We start from the raw sequence: 21,535 nt of genomic DNA, 5'->3' as shown, positions 1-21,535 counted from the left end.
TCAAATTGTTAAATGCACGGGGTATAAGGAAGAGTTTTGGAGAAATGAAGCCTGTTCCGTTGGGACAGCTCCTTTCAACCAAGCAGAAGCAGTTCCCCTTGGAGCTCAAGATGCAGGTTTCACCAGACTCCTAAAGCTTCTGACTTGATGGAAATGTTATGGTGCTGGAATCTGGCTCAGTAGACAACAACCATTGATCATTGTAACCACAGTATTCAGACTTGTCCACAATTTTCTAAAATAGTGAATTTCAAGCTAATGAATGTAGGAGACTCAGTGATGGTTTTAACATTGAATGTCTGGGGCAGATAATTGGACTCATGGAGATGTCTGACAATTGGTACAATTCAAGCAAAGTCAAAGTTGAATTTATTGTCACATGCACAAGTACATAAATGCACCAGTGCACTGAAAAACTTACTTGCAGCTGCATCACAGGCACATAGCATCATATAAGCAGCATTCATAAACAAATCAAACAAATTATATGCACTTTTACAAGAAAAATACAATTAGAACAAAATAACAAACTTCATTTCTGTGCAAAAATGGCCATAGTGTTGATAAATTGTAGCGATTAAGGTTTTCCAGTTGGTTCAAGAACTGAATGGTTTAAGTAGTTGTTCTCAACCATGGTGGTGTGGAACATCAGGCTTCTATACCTCCTGCCTGATGATTTAACTGTGAAAAGATAGTGTGTGGCCTGCCAGAATGGTGGACATCTCTGATGATGGATGTTGCCATCATCAGGCAGCACTTCCTGCAGATAACTTCAATGGAGGGGAGGGATGTGTCCGTGATCTATTGACAAACTTCAACTCAGTAACTAAATCCAAGATGAGGGAATGTATCATTCCCATCCTAGTTACTCTGCATTGGCTTCCTGTATCTTTTAGAATTAATTTTAAAATACTCTTGTTTTTAAAGCTTTTAATTGTCTAGGACTGGAATACATCATAGAATCACTTTCGTTTTATAATCCTGTTCGAGCTCTGGAGTCTTTTTTTGCCAATCTCTTAAATCTAAGCAATCTCCCTCAAAAGACAATTGGCATGTCAGCTTTTTTTTTGAACCATGTTCCTAAACTGTGGAACTCAATACCTCAAACTGTAAGGGATGGAGACTCAGTTGACACTTTCAAACACCAGCTCAAAACCTGTTTACTTAATCTTTTTGTCTTTTATTTTCATGTTTATTTTTAATTTTATTTTCATGTTTGCACTTTATCCCATTATAAAGCACTTTGAACTATATTATCTATATGAAAAGTGCTCTGTAAATAAGTTATTATGATACTCCCAGTTAAGATACTTTCAATAGTTATCTGCCAAACTTCAATCCATGAATAAACATTTTGGCTTGTTTCTTTTACCCATGGGTTGCAAAACAATGAAACATTGGCAAACATCAAGTTTTCTGACATGTAAAAGCAATTGAACAGCTGCAAATATTTGGGCTGAATGACACTGCCTGTAGTGACATCCTAGAATTGCGGAAGATTGACTTAAGAAATTGTGCCAGTACCTGCCTAAAGGGTTATTTAGATATTTCCCATTTCTCAGTTTGTAGAATGTGCCTCTCATTTATTCATTTAGCCCCTCTTCATTTAGTACCCTACCACATTGTGTATCCCCCTCACCTTTATGCTCCCCGAATACATTGCATTGTATTTCTCCAGTTTTTGTTCCATTCGGCACTTTTGTGCTTGCCTACCCATTAGTTATTTGATATAACTCAATCCTATATCATGTATGCTTAAAATTAACTACAATGCCTTTTCATTTCAGTTGCTCAACTTATCCATAGAACATTACAGCACGTGATATGGAGGGTAATGTGGAAGCGAAGGGTTAGATTGATTTTGGAGTACGCTGAGAGGCCATAAGATCAATCTAACCCTTCCCTCCTACATAACCCCCCATTTTTCTATCATCTATTTGCCTATTTAAGTGTCAAAAATGACCCGAATGTACCTGCCTCTACCACCACCTCCAGCTGTGCGTTTCATCCACCTAGTATTCTGTGTAAAGATCTTGCCTCTGACACCCCCCCTGTACTTTGCTCCATTCATCTTAAAATTATGCCCCGTGTATTAACCATTTCTGCCCTGGCAAAAAGTCTCTGACTGCCAACTCTATGTATACCTCTTATACAACACAGGAGCCCCTCACGGCTGTGTACTGAGTCACCTCCTTTACTCCCTGTATACCCATGACTGTGTCACCAACCACAGCTCTAATTAAATTTGCTAATGACACTACATTGATTGGCCTAATCTCAAGCAATAACGAGGTAGCCTACAGGGAAGAAGTGATCTCTCTGACATAGCGGTGTCAAGAAAACAACCTCTCCCTCAATGTTGCAAAAACAGGAGCTGGTTGTGGATTACAGGAGGAATGGAGACAGGCTAACCCCTATTGACATCAATGGAGATGGGGTTGAGAGGGTAAATAGCTTTAAGTTCCTCAGCATCCACATTACCGAGGACCTCACGTGATCTGTACACACCAGCTGTGTGGTGAAAAAGGCACAACAGCATCCCTTTCACCTTAGACAGTTGAAGAAGTTTGGTATGGGTCCCCAAATCCTAAGAGCTTTCTACAGGGGCACAACTGAGAGCATCCTGACTGGCTGCATCACTGCCTGGTATGGGTACTGTACCTCCCTTAATCACCGGATTCTGCCAAGAGAGGTGCCCAGTGCATCGGTAGTTGTGAATTTCCCAAATTCAGGACATTTACAAAGACAGGTAAAAAAAAGGGCCTGAAGGATTATTGGGGACCCGAGTCACCCTAACCCCAGTCTATTCCAGCTGCTACCATCCAGGAAACAGGAAATTATAGATCAGTTAGCCTGACCTCAGTGGTTGGGAAGATGTTAGAGTCACTTATTAAGGATGAGGTGATGGAGTACTTGGTGACACAGGACAACATAGTACGAAGTCACCATGGTTTCCTTCAGGGAAAATCCTGCCTGACAAACCTGTTGGAATTCTTTGAAGAGATTACAAGTAGCATAGATAAAGGGGATACAGTGGATGTTGTGTATTTGGACTTTCAGAAGGCCTTTGACAAGGTGCCACACATGAGACTGCTTACCAAGTTAAGAGCCCATGGTATTATAGGAAAGTTACTAACATAGTTAGAGAATTAGCTGATTGGTAGGAGGCAGCAAGTGGAAATAAAAGGATCCTTTTCTAAGATGAGGGGCCCAAGTGACTTGTGGTGTTCGGCAGGGGTCGGTGTTGGGACCACTTTTTTATGCTGTATATAAATGATTTAGATGATGGGATAGATGGCTTTCTTGCCAGCTTTGCAGATGATACGAAGATTGGTGGAGGGGCAAGTAGTGTTGAGGAAACAGGTAGGATACAGAAGGACTTAGACAGATTAGGAGAATGGGCAAGAAAGTGGTAAATGAAATACAATGTGGCAAAATGCATAGTCATGCACTTTGGTAGTAGAGGTAAATATGTGGACTATTTTTTAAATGGGGAGAAAATCCGGGAACCTGAGATGCAGAGGGACTTGGGAGACCTTGTGCAGAACACCCTGAAGGTTAATTTGCAGGTTGAGTCGGTGGTGAGGAAGGCAAATGCTTTGTTAGTATTCATTTCAAGAGGTCTAGAATACAAGAGCAAGGATGTGATGCACTGGTGAGGCCTCACCTTGAGGTATTGTGAACAGTTTTGGGCCCCTCATCTTAGAAAAGATTGGAGGGGGTCCAGAGGAGATTCACAAGGATGATTCCTGGAATGAAAGGGTTATCATATGAGGAACATTTGATGGCTCTGGGTCTGTACTTGCTGGAATTCAGAAGGATGAGGGGAGGATCTCATTGAAACCTTTTGAATGTTGAAAGACCTAGACAGAGTAGATATGGAAAGGATGTTTCCCATGGTGGGAGAGTCTAGGACAAGAGGGCACAGCCTCAGGATAGAGGGACACCCTTTCAAAACAGAGATGCAGGGAAATTTCTTTAGCCAAAGGGTGGTGAATTTGCAGAATTCATTGCCAAATGCAGCTGTGTAGGGCAGGTTGTTAGGTGTATTTAAGGCAGAGATTGATAGGTTCTTGATTGGACATGGCATCAAAGGTTACAGGGAGAAAGCCAGGAACTGGGGTTGAGGAGGAGATACAGAAAAGGATCAGCCATAATTGAATGGCGGAGCAGACTCGATGGGCCAGATGGCCTAATTCTGCTCCTATGTCTTATGGTCAAAAAAGTATTGCAGCATAAAAGCCAGGATCAACAGGCTTCTTCCACCAGGGCATCAGACTAATTAACTCATGCTGATTTGAGTGTATTTCGCTGTTACATTGACTGTTCTATTATAAATTACTATGATTGAACATTTAGTCAGAAACGTAACAAAGATTTTTACTCCTCATGTATGTGAAGGATGTAAGAAATAAAGTCAATTCAATTCAAGTCACTCATCATCCTGAAGAGATAAACCCTAGCTTGCTTCCTCATCTAAGTAAGTTATAAAGATCTCAAAGTGCAGGGATCCCAGAACAGATTCCTGCAGAACACCACTGTCACTGACCTCCAGGCTGAGTAATCTCCATCTGTCTTCTATGGGCAAGCCAGATACTATATCTACACAGTCAAGTTTCTCTGGATTCCATGCTTCCTGACTTCCTGAATGAGCCTACCACAGGGAACCTTATCAAACACCTTACTAAAATCCATATATGCCATATCCATTGCTGTACCTTCATGAGTGTGCTTTGTCACATCCTCGAAGAATTCAATCAAGCTTGTGATGCATGACCTGCCCCTTACAAAGCCATGCTGATTATCCCTAAACAGACTACGCTTCTCCAAATAGTCGTAAATCCTGCTTTTAAGAATCCTCCGATAATTTGCCCACCACTGAAGAAAGACTTACTGGTCCATAATTCCAGGGTTATCCCTTCTCCCTTTCTTGAACAAAGGAATAACAGTTACCACCCTACTCCTGTGGTCAGTGAAACACAAAGATCACCACCCCACCAAGGGCACAGCAATCTCTTCCCTCACTTCCCACAGTAACCTGCGGTATACACCACCTAGCCCTGGGGACTTATCTAGCTTAATGTTTTTCAAAAGTTCTAGCACATTCTTTCTTAACATCAACATGTTCAACCATATAAGCCCGTTTTACCATGACCTCATAATTGTCAAGGTCCCTTTCACTGGTGAATACTGAAGTAAAGTAAAGTGAATACTGAAGTTAATTAAGGACCTCACCTACATCCTCCAGGCACGTTTCCTCTACTACCATCATTCTGCCCATCCTTCTTCACCTATGTGTAGAATGCTTTGTTCTTTTCCTTAGTGGCCTTCTCATGCTCCTTTCTAGCTCTGTCCATTCTTGAGCTCCTTCCTGGCTACCCTGCAATTCCCTTGAGCCCTGTCTGACCCTTGCTTCCTAAACCTGAAGAAATCTTCCTTCGTCCTCTTGACTAGGTGTTCCACATCTCATCAACCATGGTTCCTTCACCCTGCCATCCTTTCCCTGCCTCAACGGGACAAACCTATCCAGAACCCTCAGTAAATACTCCTTGAACTAAGGAGGTATGATCAAGGGAGATAATCTTCAATCTCTCCCTGCTGCAGCCAGAGCTTCCCATCAACTTCAAAAGGGCAACGATCATACCAGTGCCCAGGAAGAGCAAGGTGAACTGCCTCAATGACTATCACCTAGCTGCACTCACATCAACTGTGATGAAGTGCTTTGAGAAGTTGGTTATGGCCAGAATCAACTCCTGCCCAAGGAAATATCTTGGACCTGCTGCAATTTGCCTGTCACCACAATAGGTCTGCAGCAGATGCAGTCTCACTGGCTCTCACTCGGCCTTAGATCACAGAGACAATAACAATACCTATGTGAGGCTGTTGTTTATTGATCACAGCTCAGCATTCAACACAATCATATCCTCAGTTCTAATTAACAAACTGCAAAACCTGGGCCTCTGTACTTCCCTTTGCAACTGGATCCATGACTTCCTCATTGGAAGTCCACAATCTGTGCGGATCAGAAATAACACCTCCTTCTTGCTGACAATCAACACTGGTGCACCTCAAGGATATGTGCTTAGCCCACTGCTCTACTCTACACCCACAATTGTGTGTCTAGACGCAGCTCAAATGCCTTCTAAAAATTTGCTGATGACACAACTATTGTTGGCAGCATTTCAGATGGTGACGAGAAGGCGTACAGGAGTGAGATAGGTCACCAGGTTGAGTGGAGCTGCAACAACAACCTTGCACTAAACAGCAGTAAGATTAAGGAAGTGATTGTGGATTTCAGGAAGGGGAAGTTGAGGGATCAGCAGTGGAAAGGGTGAGCAGTCTGAAGTTCCTGAGTGTCAACATCTGAGAACCTATCCTGGCCCCAATATATTGATGCAATTACAAAAGAGACACAACAGTGGCTAAATTACATTAAGAGTTTAAACAGAATGGGTATGTCACCAAAGACTCACAGATTTCTACAGATATACCACAGAGAGCATTCTAACTGGTTGCATCATTGTCTGCTATGGAGGGGCCACTGCACAGGATCAGAAAAAACTGCAAAAAGCTAAAGTCTCATTCATGGGCTCTAGCCTCCCCAGCATGCAGGACATCTTCAAAATGCAATGCCTCAAAAAGGCAGCATCTATCATCAAGGATCCCCATCACTTAGGTCATGCCCTCTTCTCATTGCAAACATCAAGGAGAAGCCTGAAGGCACACATTCCACATTTCAGGAACAGCTTCTTTCCTTCTACCACTAGATTTCTGAATGGACAACAAACCCATGTACACTGCCTCACTTTTTTTTTCTGCTCTTGTTCTGCACTTATTTATTTTTTTATATACATTTTTATTGTAAGTTATAATATATATATTGCAATGTACTGCTGCCACAAAACAAATTTTATGACATATGCCAGTGATACTAAACCTGAGTATAAATGTACAAAATGTGTAACTAACACACAAGAGCTGCAGCAAGCAATTTGGAAGAAAAAATGGCACATTAATCTTTATTGTATGGGATTTAGGTTACATGAGTAACAACATTTTAAAGCAACTAAGCTTTTAGTAAGATTGTGTAGTTTTAACACCAAGAGCACAAGGACAAACTTGCCTGAGAAATTGTTTAATTATTTCAGTCCAGGGTTGAGCAAATTGTCTTACGAGGAAATATTAAGCATTGTGAAGCCACAGTCAAATCTGAAAAATTCTTAATGAAACACAGAGGATTTAACACTAGACCCTGAGGCGTTTCCTCTAGCTAGGGTATTTAGAACCTGGGATCATTGACTCAGTAACTAGTCAGCCATCTAGACTGAGACACTTAGAAATTTCTTCACTAGGGATTATGAACCTTTGGAATTCACTGCTGGAGAGCACTCCACTTGCTCAGGCACTAAACTTATCCAAGACTGAGATCAGTATACCCAAGGAGTCAAAATAATTAAGAGATATGCAGATTAGAAGGGAAAATAAATGAGACTGAGGATCAGCTCTGCACAATGGTGGAACAAGGTTGAGGGATCATATAAATGTTTTGTTCTTACTGCCATGTGGTCAAAAAGCAGGTGATTTTTGCACATCAAGTACTGACAAATTAATGTGCTTGTTAAGAGAATAAGTTACTCTCTTGAATACTGCTAGTGAATTATTAACATCCAATTGATTCAGTTTAACAGTTTATTGAAATGCACTGTACATCACCCCTTAAAATAATTTCAGCCATAGGTGCTGGAATATGGCTAATTTTGAATCAAGGGGCCATCAAAAGATCATTAGAAAAGCTGGCTTCTGCATTTCAGTCCTGAAGTGGCAATGTAATAACTTTGTTAGGTAAAGATTGAAAATAGCTATATAGGCCAGCTATACAAGTACTGCTAGAGACAGCACAGGAATTTACCAGACAAATATAAGGAACAGCAGGGATAAAGAGGATGAAATGTTAAGATTTCACATTTCCAGCAATTTTTTATTGAGATGTTTGAATTTTCTCCTCAGACATAGGATAAAAGGAAATTTAATAGAGGTGTTCAAAGTTACAAGAAACATTTTCCACCAGCAGGATTATTGGTATCCAGAACTACAAGATTAAAAAGAACCAACAGAGATTAAAAGAAGCCTAAAGGAAATTATGAACTAGATTTGTTTAATGTGAAAGAGTATTGAAAGCCATTTCAATAATTCACAAAATGAATTTGGATATATCAACTACAAGAAACTGCAGTACTGTGGGGAATTAGTCCAAAATTAATCCTCCTTTATCTATTCCAAATGACAGATACATACACTAAGATTATATGAAGAGCTGGTTGGAACTTGTCAGCTGTTATTTTAGGGCCAACACAGAGAGGCCATGTGCAATAAGGTACAAAGCAACTTTGCCAGGATACTACAAAGCATCAGCAATTGCAGACTTCAATAAGAGTTGTAGTCATACAAAATAAGGAAAGTTAAGGAAAGCTGCTGGTGATGCAAATTTTGAATGTATTCAAGCTAAAAAGAACTTTAAATTATGGAAATACACCATATTACTCTCTGGTGATGAGTGGAGTTTCAGCTCAATTCCAAACCTTGATATCATCAAGATATCATTTGATAACCTTTATCATTTAACAATGTTATCTCCCCTCAATTTTTCTCATTGGTTGATGGGGTTTCCATTTACTGCTTCCCTGTGCCATTGGCAATTCACTGCCAACATCAACACTTGAAGAGCTCTGCTCAAGTGAACCACCTCTGGTGCAGCAAATACGAGCAGTGTAACATGGCCACTCTCCTCACTTCACACAATCAAAAAAATAATAACAATGAATTAGGAGTGGTGATTCAATGCAGTGGCAAGCCAGAATAAAATCTGTTTTCATGCACAATATTACAGGTCTCAACTCATTTCATCTGAGGAACAAAATTGGAAGTGCTGGAAGTTTGACAAAGGAGCAGCAAGACCCTCATGGAATATTATACAACCTATTTTAATCTAAGTTTACATTACCACAAAAATGGAGTGCAATTGTGTCAGGGCTATGGATAACTGGTTTTCCACAATATTTCTGTTCAAATCTGGAGGTTGAGATATGGTGCAAAGCCCACAACATCCTGCAGAAGTACCAGTGCCCGTTGGAAGGGAGGCTGTACGTCAATGTCTACTCCCTTCTTACGCAAAACTTCTAAGCTTCCTTCAGTGATGTTATGACAGTGCTTCACTTTCAGCGAGTTGAGTTTCGTGCAATACTCTGCAACAGTCCTGGAAAAAAACCATTTGTTTTATTTTTTAAAAAATCACATCATGGGCGTGGTTGCTAACAATAAACTAAGCTTTAAAAAGAAAGTGACTTGCATTTATAGGGCACTGATGAAAGATGGCAGTATACACAAGAGAATGCAAGCCACCTTCTTCCAACATCAAAGTTGCTGGTGAACGCAGCAGGCCAGGCAGCATCTGTAGGAAGAGGTGCAGTTGACGTTTCAGGCCGAGACCCTTCGTCAGGACTAACTGAAGGAAGAGTGAGTAAGGGATTTGAAAGTTGGAGGGGGAGGGGGAGATCCAAAATGATAGGAGAAGACAGGAGGGGGAGGGATAGAGCCAAGAGCTGGACAGGTGATTGGCAAAAGGGGATACGAGAGGATCATGGGATAGGAGGTCCGAGAAGAAAGACAAGGCGGGGGGAACCCAGAGGATGGGCAAGAGGTATATTCAGAGGGACAGAGGGAGAAAAAGGAGAGTGAGAGAAAGAATGTGTGCATAAAAATGAGTAACAGATGGGGTACGAGGGGGAGGTGGGGCCTTAGCGGAAGTTAGAGAAGTTGATGTTCATGCCATCAGGTTGGAGGCTACCCAGACGGAATATAAGGTGTTGTTATAATATAAGGCCTGAAATGTCGACTGCACCTCTTCCTACAGATGCTGCTTGGCCTGCTGCATTCACCAGCAACTTTGATGTGTGTTGCTTGAATTTCCAGCATCTGCAGAATTCCTGTTGTCCACCTTCTTCCAAGTCATGTACAGTACTTTTGAAATGTAAGCATTGTTCTGCAGAGACATCTTTTATATTGCTTACATTAAAATGTAAACCAGGGTGGCCAACCTTTTACATTCCATGCGTCAATTTTTTCACGCAAGAGTTCAGATGCGCCATACAACTCTTGTACCCCCATTCAATTCTTGTAAAAATGTTAATCTAGGTATTTTTACATGATATATTGATTTAATATAAAAACAAGATAAACATTACTTACCTTGAGACGTTTAACAAATATATGTCTTCTTTTTCTTAATCACATATTCTTTCTGTAACTCAGACCCAAGCACTAGCTTCAGTTTTCCTTCTATTTCAGTCTGATGCTGTGTTTTATAGTGTCTATTAAGATCATTTCTTGTATTATGTGAGAAAGTGTTTTCACAAACAATGCACAACAGTTTTCCTGATGGACCCACTATAAATAAGAACTCATTTTCCCACTGTTCATTGAATTCATGCTTCCTATCACTTTCTGCTTTTCTTTTGCACTGTGATGGGTAACTGAATGTAAAAACAAGGCTTAATTTTTGAAAAAGTACAAATCTGCAAATGTTCACAAAGGATGAACAAAGCATAACTCCGTAGCGCATGAGTGCCAATTGTAAACTGACTGGCAAAAACCTGCGACGCACCGCTAATGCAGACGCCTGGTGCCTCAGGATCAAACAAGTATCAAACGTGTATTGAACAGTTATGGAACGAATGCAGAAGAGAAGTCCTTCTTTCCAAGTTTGATTCATTGAACATTTTTTAAAATTGAAAACAGATTAATGTGAAAGAAGATAACATTCGCCAAAAGATGTGCACGAAATAATAAAATCGCTAAAAATGATTGCTAAGTTTTAGCTTTACTTCTCAGTAAAACCCATTTCTAGCTCTAAGCTACTTGAATTCCTGTTATAATTTTTTTTCTACAAATCGGTTTTTGGTTAATACTTTTTGCTTGAGTAGGCTTACTTTTTAATTATTATCACTGGGGTGTGATGCACCACTTAACTAATCACCCAACGCGCCACTTTGGCCGCATGCGACATAGGTTGGCCATCCTTGATGTAAACCAAACCAGTTTGTATGTTAAAAAACTGTATAAATACTATGTGAATTTTTGCCTTAACTTATACGGTCAGCAAAAACAAGAGCCTGAAGAATTCATATTTTTATACTTTGACATTAAGCAATTATGCAATAGATTACTTCTGGAGAGGCTGGAATCCCAGGGACAGGAAGCAATTCTGTATAACCCAAGACCAAATTCCAACAGGGTTACTGATTAATCTTAAATTACTTTTCAGATCTGTCTACCCTAGATCACTTGCAAATTGGTGCCACACAGCACCATTCTATCAGGTACCATCAGTACGAGTTTAAAAGTTTCCTTCTGTGAGCCTTAGGACTTTTTTTGCCACAGAATCTGAATACTGATGACAAGGCCCATTCCTATTGGTGGGGATGAGCTGCTTTTTCAAACCAAAACAGTTTACATATTAAAGGTACAACATCAGTACAGTTCAGATATATATATATATATATCCCATATTGACATGGTTGGTCAAGTTGAATTCCTATTTAACACTGATTCCAAGATGTTGACAGTGGAAATATCTGACAATAATAACGTACTGACTCTCAAGACTAACCAGTCGGGCTCCCTGTTCAGAGTCATTGCTGGACACATGGCATGAAAAGCTATCACATCAGTCCAAATATTGTTTCTAGGTTTGATAAATGTACAGACCTCTTTATAATCGGCAAAGCTGTATACACTTATTCAACAATCAGTAAATATTCCTACTTCTGACATTATGAAAGACAGAAAATTATTAACAAAGCAGTTAAATGTGGCTGAGCCAGAACACTGCTGAGAAGCTCATGCAAAAATATCAAAATGATGCAACCATCATTTTCCTGATTCTCATCAACTTCTTGATTTTTCTCTTTCATATGGCTATCTGATGTGGAGCAACAGATTTGTTTTCACACTTACATGTTGAAGCCCCATAATTGGACATGGGAAGGACAGAATGCTTATGTCATTCATATTCATGAATTAGATACATAGTGGGTTGTTTTCAGATCTGTAGTTCCAAGCATTACAGTCCAAATTAGAGATCTTCATTTCTATTTATATATTTGTTCATTTCTGCCATGACTTGTACAGATGCATTTTAATTCAAGGGGTCAAGTGACCTAGAAAGGCCTGCACAATTTCTAATCAATGAGACCATGAGAATGTGCAGGTGTTTATTTTCTTTGATTCACTGGATTGTGCAGAAGGTAGCAGTATTATGATGTGTCCTTCCCTGAAGAATGTTAGCCATAAACACAGATTCTGAAAATGCTGCAAGTTCAAAGCAATACACAACAAAATGCTGGAAGCACTCAGCAGGTCAGGCAGCATCTATGGAGGGAAATAAATAATCAATGTTTCTGGCCAAGACCCTTCATCAAGATTAATAAACTAGTTGGGTTTTTTTAAGATAATTTGATAACTGTTCCACAGATACTTTATACTGATACTAGTTACAGATAATTTTAACTGATTTAAATTGCTATGGTGGGATTTCAGATTCAATGCTGGGACTGGTAGCTCTGCCAGTCATAAATTCAAATCTCACATTTCCAGCCCTGTACTGACTACCCTACCAAATATCCTACAAACTTTCAATAGTTTAGATAGAAACATAAACAAAAATACACAGGAGCAGCATACTTTAGTCCTCACCTTATACATTCATTCCTGAGGCGGAGACAGCCAGTCAAATCCAGGTGTTCGAGCTCAGTGCATAGTTTGGCCACTTCTTGCACAGAACTATCACTAAGGTTTGCGTTGACTGCCAGGGACAGTGACTTGATCTTTGGACACTTACGCACCAGGTAGCAGACTGCTTCATCATTCAGTTGCTTACAAGCAGTAAGATCAATCGACACAAGTCGGCTACAACGATCAGCCAGACTTCGCAGGGAGAGGGGATCCACCCAGTCGCACTGCCTGAGAGAAAGATACTGCAAGTTGGGGCAACTTAGCGACAAGGCCACTAGTGTCCGCCTGCTCAAGCCACGGCATCCCGTCACATCAACCTTCTCCAAATGATGATTCTGACCAATCACTGGCAAGAGCTCGAGGTCTGTTAGCCAATCAGAGCAGCTGTGAACAATCAAGTGGTGCAGCACTGTGTTATCTTTCAGTATTCGGCAGAATGCATGTTGAGGAATGGCAGCCCCGCACTGAACTCAATCAAGAGAAAAAAACGTTGTGAGTAAAGATTTTCTTTTTCCAATGTCTTTTCTCTTTCCAAATATTCATTCCAAGTTGGCCCGCACTCCACCAATCACTGTTTCCCAACCCCCATACTCATTTCGAGCTAGTCCTCACTCACTCATTGCCCAACATGATTTAGCAACCCAAAATACCGATATTATAGATAGACTGGATGTGGAAAGGAAGTTTCCAATATGGGGTGTCTGAGACCACAGGTCACAGACTCAGAATAGAAGGGTGTTCCTTTGGAACAGAGATGAGGAGGAATTTCTTTAGCCAGAGGGTGATGAATCTGTGGAATTCATTGCCACACACAGCCGTAAAGGCCAAGTCACTGGGTATACTTAAAGCGGACATTGATAGGTTCTTGATTAGTAAGGACGTCAAAGGTTATGGTGAAAAAAAGAGGAGAAAGGAATTGCGAGAGGTAATAAAACAGCCATGATAAAATGGTTGAGCAGACTTAATAGACTGAATGGCCGAATTCTGCTCCTATGTCTTATGGTCTTCATTCAGAGCACTATTCTATTTCTTCCTCCTGCTTCCCTTTAAATGGCCAAAAACTCCACCTGCCTCTCCCCGAGTTATTGAGCTCAATAAGTTACAGTATTGAACAGCATAGCTGACACTATAGAAAGGCATTAATTGGCAGCCTTTTTATATACACCCAGCAATTACCATCTTTTTTGATAACTGTGCAATCCTTAGATTCTGGCGTGGCTTTACAACGCTGCAATTCTTCACTGTGTTTCAGCTTGTATATTCCACCCGGATTCTGGTGTTTCATTTAATTCTCATTCCTCCAGCTGCTGCACTCAACACTACTATATACAGCCTCTAGGGAAACATCAGTACTTTATTCTAGAGCAGGGTTGTAGGACATGACTATCCAGACAACCCCCAAGCTAGGCCAGGGACAGACAGTAGAATATAGTTTCCATCAACTATAAAGAATAGTGGATGAGACATCCCATTGCTGCAGTTGGAGAGGAGGTAAAGTAATTATTTTAAATATAGCCTCACTTCAAAGTAAACTCATACAAAGACACGACTTGCAACTAATAATGTATAAAAATAGCATTAACAGAAACAAAACTTCAACATTAAACGTTACCATCAAAAGTTAATTGTTAAAAACAGCAAATGGTTGATGATAAAAGCCTATTTCTTTAATAATATGCAGTCATTCTCATAAAAGAGCCCTGATCATAAACATTACGGGATGCCTGTACTGGTTGTTTGAGAAATTCCATTCAGCCTTCCCTTCCATCCCACCCCACCTCCATTGTTCAAATATTTCCTTTCCAAGTATTTATCCAATTTCCTTTCAAAAGTTGTCTCAATTTGTCTTATCAGGCAATGCTCAGTCTCTCAACCTTTGAAGGGCTTCTAGGTAGTAAAGGGAGGCATATTATCCTTGTTGCTCTGACACATTACCTGGGAGGTGTCCAGACTGTGACAGTTTGCCAGGTAGACCTGAATTAGAGTGTGAAACTGTTTGCTGACACGCTGCAGGCAGACTAGTTGGCACAGGGGCAGGTGGCAGAGGACGTGGGGAACCAAAACATCCTCCCAGGGCAACTCCAGAAACTGGCACCTACTGTCAAGAGAAATTAATTTTAGGAAGGAAAAAGATATGGAGAAAACCACATTGAACCCCATATTTCCAGCTGCAGTCTAATCAAGAAAGGACCTGAACTCATGTACAACCCAATGCATATCATAGAGACATAGTGAGAAAGAGTACAGAAATAGGCCCTTTGGCCCACTGAGTCTGTTTGTCATCTTCCATCCTTTTTTACACTGACCTGTCTGTACCAGTTTATTCTTTCATGTAGAAGAGTGAAAAGAATGAATTTTAAATCAGTATTTTACTTAAAGAAACAATGTAAAAGATTTATAGAATAGTGTTTATTTTGAAAAATAATGAACACATGATAGGAAATCTTTCATGGATGATATTCCCTAATTAAAGATTTTGAATTCAGCAATATACAACACTATAGAATTCAATGTTATGTATTTTTTTAAATGTGGATCAACGTCAATTAATTTTGAACTAAAGGAGCTCACTCAATCCACTTGTTCATCACTAAAAGCACTTCTCAGGAAACTGGTGGGTCAAGTTGTGTCACTGCTGTGATTCAAAGTTAATGGTTTAGGAGGAAAATTGCACAGTTCACAAAATTCTATTTAGCACCTTATTTATGGTGTGGGGTAGACAGAGAGCATCTTACAGGATATCAGTTATCACACAATGTTCCTTTAGAACATTTTTAAATGCACTCTGAAGCATACTGTTCTGCTTTGGTATCATTGGTTGCTCAAAGAATCAAGTTTCATAACACTGACTAACAGCTACTTAGAACTATTCAACAAAATTATGGTTATGCAATCTGTGGTTAACAATTCTGTCAGAGCAACTCGGGCTTGTGTTGGTCCCAATGGATGTACTGCTTAAGCCTCAGAATACAAGGATGTCCCTTTATAACAGAGATGTGGAGGAATTTCTTTACCCATTGGATGGTGAATCTGTGGAAGTCATTGCCACAGACAGCCGTGGAGGCTAAGTCATTGGGTATATTTAAAGTGGAGGCTGATTGATTCATGATTAATGAGGGCATCGAAGGTTACAGGGAGACGGCAGGGAAGATGGGTTGAGAGGGATGATAAATCAGCCATGATGGAATGGTGGCACAGACCCGATGAGCTGAATGGTCTAATTCTACACCTGTCTTATGAAAGCCACAACAGGCACCTGAAGTACGACTTAATGCCTCAAGACTACGAGGAAGATGAGAAAGGTGTGACGCCCTTACCAGCCTATCCTCAAGAGCATTCAATGAGCCAAGCCCCAACCTGCAGCTCCCACCAAAAGGAAAATACCTCCAGACACCCGGGAATATGGGGGAAGGGCTAAGTCTATACAATACTATCCCCAACAGCTCTCAATGTTATGGTCCATTCTGCAGCACTCTTTTTTTTAAACTGAGAAACTAAAGACAAATTTGTGAAGTTCAGCAGATAGAACTTCAGCCACACACCTGACCTTATAGCATGTCAGCTGAAGCTCTGCCTGCAAAGCTGTTTGTAGAGTCAAAGTTACCATTGCCATCACTCCCAATTTCCACTAAAGACCCTCTTCCTTCTGCATAGAAGATCAGGCAAAAGTATACAAATTTGAGAGGCGTCTGCAATGGCACTCTTACTACATAAGGGCCCCTGTATGACCAGATCTCTCTGGGCAGTTTGTAAATGATCATGAGAAAGTAACATTCAAATGCCACGGACCAAGGAAATTTGCACGACTTATTCATATGTAGTCTGCTTTATCAGTGTTCCAGGGAAGTTTAAATCTTGGAAGTTAGAGATAAACATCTCTTTAATGTTCCTTCTCTGCTGCAGCTATTTCAGAAACATTTTTATTTGAAGTTCAAGAAGATGACCACCAATGTATCAAAAATGTATTTTGGCATCTCTACTGCTCTATATCATCTGGCCCCCATTTTCATTGTTCAAGTTCTGATTTCAAGAAATAATCACAATAGAATTCAGACTATAAAGGAACCCATCTACTGTTAACTTGGAAAATCATGACCAACATCTTTACATAAAACTGTAATAATCTTACATACAATTGCCTATGACAGGACAGGTACCATAACAGAATTCATCAAATGGCCGTCGAACAGAGACAACACTCTAGTTCAAGTTGTTTATTGTCGTTCAACCGCACACGTGTACACTGCCAAATGAAACAACATTCCACCGGACCCAGGTGCTCAACACAGTACATACAACTCATGCTCATAACACATAAAGCAATATTGCCCTCAATAAGATAACAAATAATGTGTATTTATGACACAAGTTTAAAAGAATCATCTACAACTGTTTTCTTACATGAAGAATTTGCTCTCCTAAAGCAGCTAAATAGCACCTGGAGCCTCCATCACCAATTACCCTATCCACCCAGGATGCTATAGGGGTGAAGAGCAAGAGAAAGGGGGTTACACAGATCAACGTCAGCTGAGAGGATGAAAGTCCTTTGTAAATGGCAACTAATCTCTCTGGGAAACTAAACAGAGGCCAAAAAAAGGAGAGAAAACAAAAACCATTCTAACTTTGAGCACATTAGTTGTTGGAAATTTGAAACAAAGGGGAACGTTAGGAAAGCCTGGCAAGTCAGGTCGCATCTCTTTAGAAGGAAATGGAAATTAAAGTGACAGATGACCAGAATCACATGGTCACTCTTAGAGAGTAATGACGGTCTAAAGTGGGATTGGGAAATATAAGGCAGGGGGCTGAGGAGAGGAAGACAGAAAAATACAGTAAGAAAACTGTTCAACAAGCAACAAGTATAAGCTACTGTTGCCAAGTGTGAAGTTTTAAGTGAACCCTTGCAGACCCCAAATGAATAATTCACTGGGTTAAACTCAAGCATAACATATTACTCTACAAACCTGCTATTCCAACACAGATAACAAATATGACTTTTCTAACACACTACAGTCTTGCAATGTTGTAAATGTTCCTTCGGCAAGAAATTACGTCACATACTCTCATGTTCCAATTGATCTTTTTAAAATACAGTATCAGAGTTAAAAGTGACAAAGGACAAGAAGTTCAAGGACATATAATCAGCTACATGAAGAAAGACTAGGGAAATTGCTGTTAGTTACTGATTGAGATACAGTGTGGAATAGGCCCTTCAATGACAAATTAACTACAAACTGGTACATCTTTGGACTGTGGTAGGGAACTGGAGCACCTGGAAGAAACACACACAGTCACAGGAAAATGTACAAACTCCTTACAAGCAATGCCGGGAATTGAATGCGGGTCGCTGGTACTTTAAAGTGTTGTGCTAACCACTACCCTACTGCGCCACCCCTTGCTGAAGCAGGATAGCTATGAAATTTTGTAATATTGCAGATTGAAAAGTTATGTTAAAGGAAACCAAGAAAAAAATTTCTACTGTAATCTATTATCTGGAGAAGACTAGTTTAAGTTCAAAAGTACAACAGCATAATTAAAATGCAATGAAAGGGAGGGTAAATGGGTCTAGGATTGCAAAATTATCTGCTGGGAACCAGCAAGAAAACTTTCAAAAAGCCTCCTTCTGTGTCACAATGAGTGGCAAAGCCTGTTATATTTATCAGAAATCATTTTAAAATTCAAAGATGACTTGAAAAAGTATTAAATATTTGGTAAGGTTATAGGGAATATGTGGAGGCCAAGTCAATGGGTATATTTAAGGCAGAGGCTGATAGATTCTTGATTAGTCAGGACATGAAGGGATATGGGGAGAAGGTGGAGATTGGGCTGAGAGTGAAATGGATCAGCCTTGATGAAATGGCAGAGCAGAAACGATGGGCCAAATGGCCCAAATCTGCTCCCCTATCTTATGGAATATGTTTACCTATTAGTTTTGTGACAACAGACATATAGAAGCACCTTTGTAACATTCTCGCTATGGAACAGAATTCCTATTGGACAATACTCTTTACTTGGCAGAGTTCAACTCACAGCAAGTGTTTAAACCCATCAGACAGACATGTGCATAGAAACATCACAATAGTTTCCAAGAACATTTAATGTTACCATCCGCAACATTATTGCAGTAGGCCGGACAGATTTTTGAAGAATATCTGGAAATTCTAAAATGCAAATCAAATAGCAAACGCCCAATCTTCACAGATCTTGAATGTTACTTAGCTTCCACCAGCAATTAAACAAAGTAACAGCAGGCAGCCGCAAGCCCATCTAATGCCCTATTTCTGAGCAACCTAAAAACACCTTCGCTGCAGCTAAACATGTAACAGAGCCGCAGAGACAACACATCGGCTTTAGGCTCGGCATTTAATCCTATAATGAGTACCACACTAAAGCGGCTGGACTGCCAAATTTCCTAGGAACCAACATTAATTGCTGGCTCAAAGATAAAACGATTTGCTGTAGCAACTCAGCGGGTCGAAGCAGCATTCGTGCGGGAGGGAATGGACAGTCGACGTTTCGAGCGAAACCTTCATCCGGACTGATGTGACAAGTAACGAACCCCGACCTTCAAAGGGCACAGAGGTGTGTGGGATAATGCGAATGATATGGGACATGATCCCCTGGAGTGGGGCTTTGATATCAGGGCCCTGTGAGGAAGGGTAACTGAGGGAGTATGCGACCCGGGGGGGCAGGTGGGTGGGGTCCTCAGGGGGCGGAGTGGAAGGAATACCTGGAATCTACCCTCAGAATCCATCAGAATTGATCGAAAGAGCATTTGAAACCCCCTAATCCATCCCGCCCTATACTCCAAGGGCACGGTCACCGGCAGCTCCTCACCTGCTGCTCTCACCTGTCTCCATGGTACTCACCCCTCCTCTTTCCAGCCCATCACTTCCGCCGGTGCAACCACCCTCCCGTCCGTCTACGTGGTGTAACCGACTTTATCTTCCCCTACTCCCCTCCATGCCCGGTCTTTCTAGACTGTTTACTGTTCAAAGCGGTCTTTGCATTCATATTTCACTCAACGTGCTTCAACAAAAGATCAGTATTTGTGGGGTACCGTGTCCAAATTAGATCTGGCTTTTTCTACATTTCACCTCAAAATATATCATTGCCTGTAGAAGTTCGTGCCTCAGATTCAATTCAGCTCAGCCTCAAGGGCATTACACCCCTGCATCAGTACTACATCCGTATAATACATTATGTGCACAGGTCTAAGAGCAAGATTTAGTAGTTCAGGGACAAGGTTGCTAGCACTGGGCTGTGAATAAAACCTTATTAGAATAGAGGTAATTGGTTTAACTGGAAAGATTCATCACATTGGGAGGAAGCGCAGCAATTGAGTCCCATGAATGTCGGTGGAAATGTTGAGAGGACACCAGAGCAGGAGTTTCTATGAACAAAGAGCTGGAATATTCTAGGGTGTCATGTGTTGACATTGACGTTTCCTTTCAGCCACACACATTTGTGCTATAGGATCCAGACTCAGCAAAAATCCCTGTTGATTTGATGTAAATCATCAAATTCCTGGCTTGGTCTGCAAATACGAACAGTGGCAACGTGATTAAAAGGCAGGAGCAGGGCTTGAAGCAAGCTTGTTTGTGAGAAGAATTGATTTGAAAACCTATCAATAGTGTATTTATGGTCTCAATATCCATTGGCAAACTGGGTGAAATTTTAACTATTTCAACAAGTTACACTTACATAAGGAAAAATTAAAAAAGAGTTTGAAGCTGGGGCTAAGAGAGTCTTAAATTTCTTCTCTCAAAGGATTATGAATCTTGGGAAATTTGTGTACTAGCATCTCAAATTACTTGAAAGGCGTATCGTATTGGAGCATTGTAGACATGTTATATGTGATTGTATTGATTATATTGATTGTAGGGCATTTCTTGTATATAATTTTATGAATAAAATTTATTTTTGAAAGAAAAATGTTTTTCCTCAGCTGTGAAGACTGAATCATTGAGTGAGGTAGCCGGATGTTTGGTCCAAGGTGTCCAGGAAATTAGGGAACAATGAGGCTTGGATCAGATGAACCACGATCTTACTCAATGGTGATGCTGAATCAAAGGGCTATGTAGCCTACTCCTGCTTCTATTTTTATGCAACAGACAGGGCATCACTTGGCAATAAATTCAGTAACATAATAACAGATGATGTAGGTAAAGTTAGCATTACAATTCATTTTTAGTCAGGCCACAATGTTGGGATAAGATTGCAGACGAATGTAATCACAGTCACTGGAGAGACACTGGTGATATCGAAGTCTTTATTCATTACCAGCAGGCATCATTCTGGAAGCACTCTCGGTAAAGGCACACAAACCCAAAAGTACATCACGTATTTATATCCTTAAGATCAAAGGTAACGGTAGGTGATTTAATACAATTTCAATAGATACAATGACATTGCTCACTTCAATATTTTGGGTTGACAATGCTTCCTTTGAATTAAGTATCTACAGTGACAGACACCTCTGAGTATTCAGAGACATTTGTCACAAAGTAATTCACACAAGCAGTCTAAAAGTTTATAAAGAAAGAGGGCCAGACACACAAAATTAATGTTGTGAAGGCTATCTCTGAGTAGATACATATCCTGAGTACACAAAAACTATTGATTGCCTATACCTGTAGCCAAGTTTGATATGCTAAGTGACAACATCCATCTGGTCAGCCAGCTTGAAATCAAATCACAATGGTGCAAATAACTTAGCCCATGTTGCCTGGTTTGATGCAGGTAAACT

General features: G+C 40.4%; 1 protein-coding gene across 3 annotated transcripts; it reads right to left on the bottom strand.

Moving 5' to 3' along the window:
- Positions 1-362: 362 nt before the first annotated feature.
- On the bottom strand, positions 363-19,680 carry fbxl15 (F-box and leucine-rich repeat protein 15). 3 transcript variants are annotated; one of them, XM_063070710.1, is made up of 4 exons: positions 19,656-19,680; positions 14,725-14,887; positions 12,751-13,253; positions 363-9,253 (listed from the first exon to the last, which is right to left on the bottom strand). In XM_063070710.1, exons 1-4 carry the CDS (start codon positions 19,673-19,675, stop codon positions 9,064-9,066), a joined length of 876 nt encoding a protein of 291 aa, XP_062926780.1. In that variant the 5' UTR covers positions 19,676-19,680; the 3' UTR covers positions 363-9,063. The 3 variants fall into 3 exon arrangements, with proteins under 3 accessions (XP_062926780.1, XP_062926781.1, XP_062926779.1); XM_063070711.1 differs by having other exon boundaries at positions 14,725-14,884; positions 19,624-19,663; XM_063070709.1 differs by lacking the exon at positions 19,656-19,680 and adding an exon at positions 19,624-19,648.
- Positions 19,681-21,535: the final 1,855 nt, after the last annotated feature.

The sequence above is a fragment of the Mobula hypostoma genome, chromosome 18 (genome assembly GCF_963921235.1).
Source record: "Mobula hypostoma chromosome 18, sMobHyp1.1, whole genome shotgun sequence".
Taxonomy (NCBI): Eukaryota; Metazoa; Chordata; class Chondrichthyes; order Myliobatiformes; family Myliobatidae; genus Mobula; species Mobula hypostoma.
The sequence above is the reverse complement of the archived record's forward strand: the minus strand, read 5'-3'. Positions and strand labels throughout refer to the sequence as shown.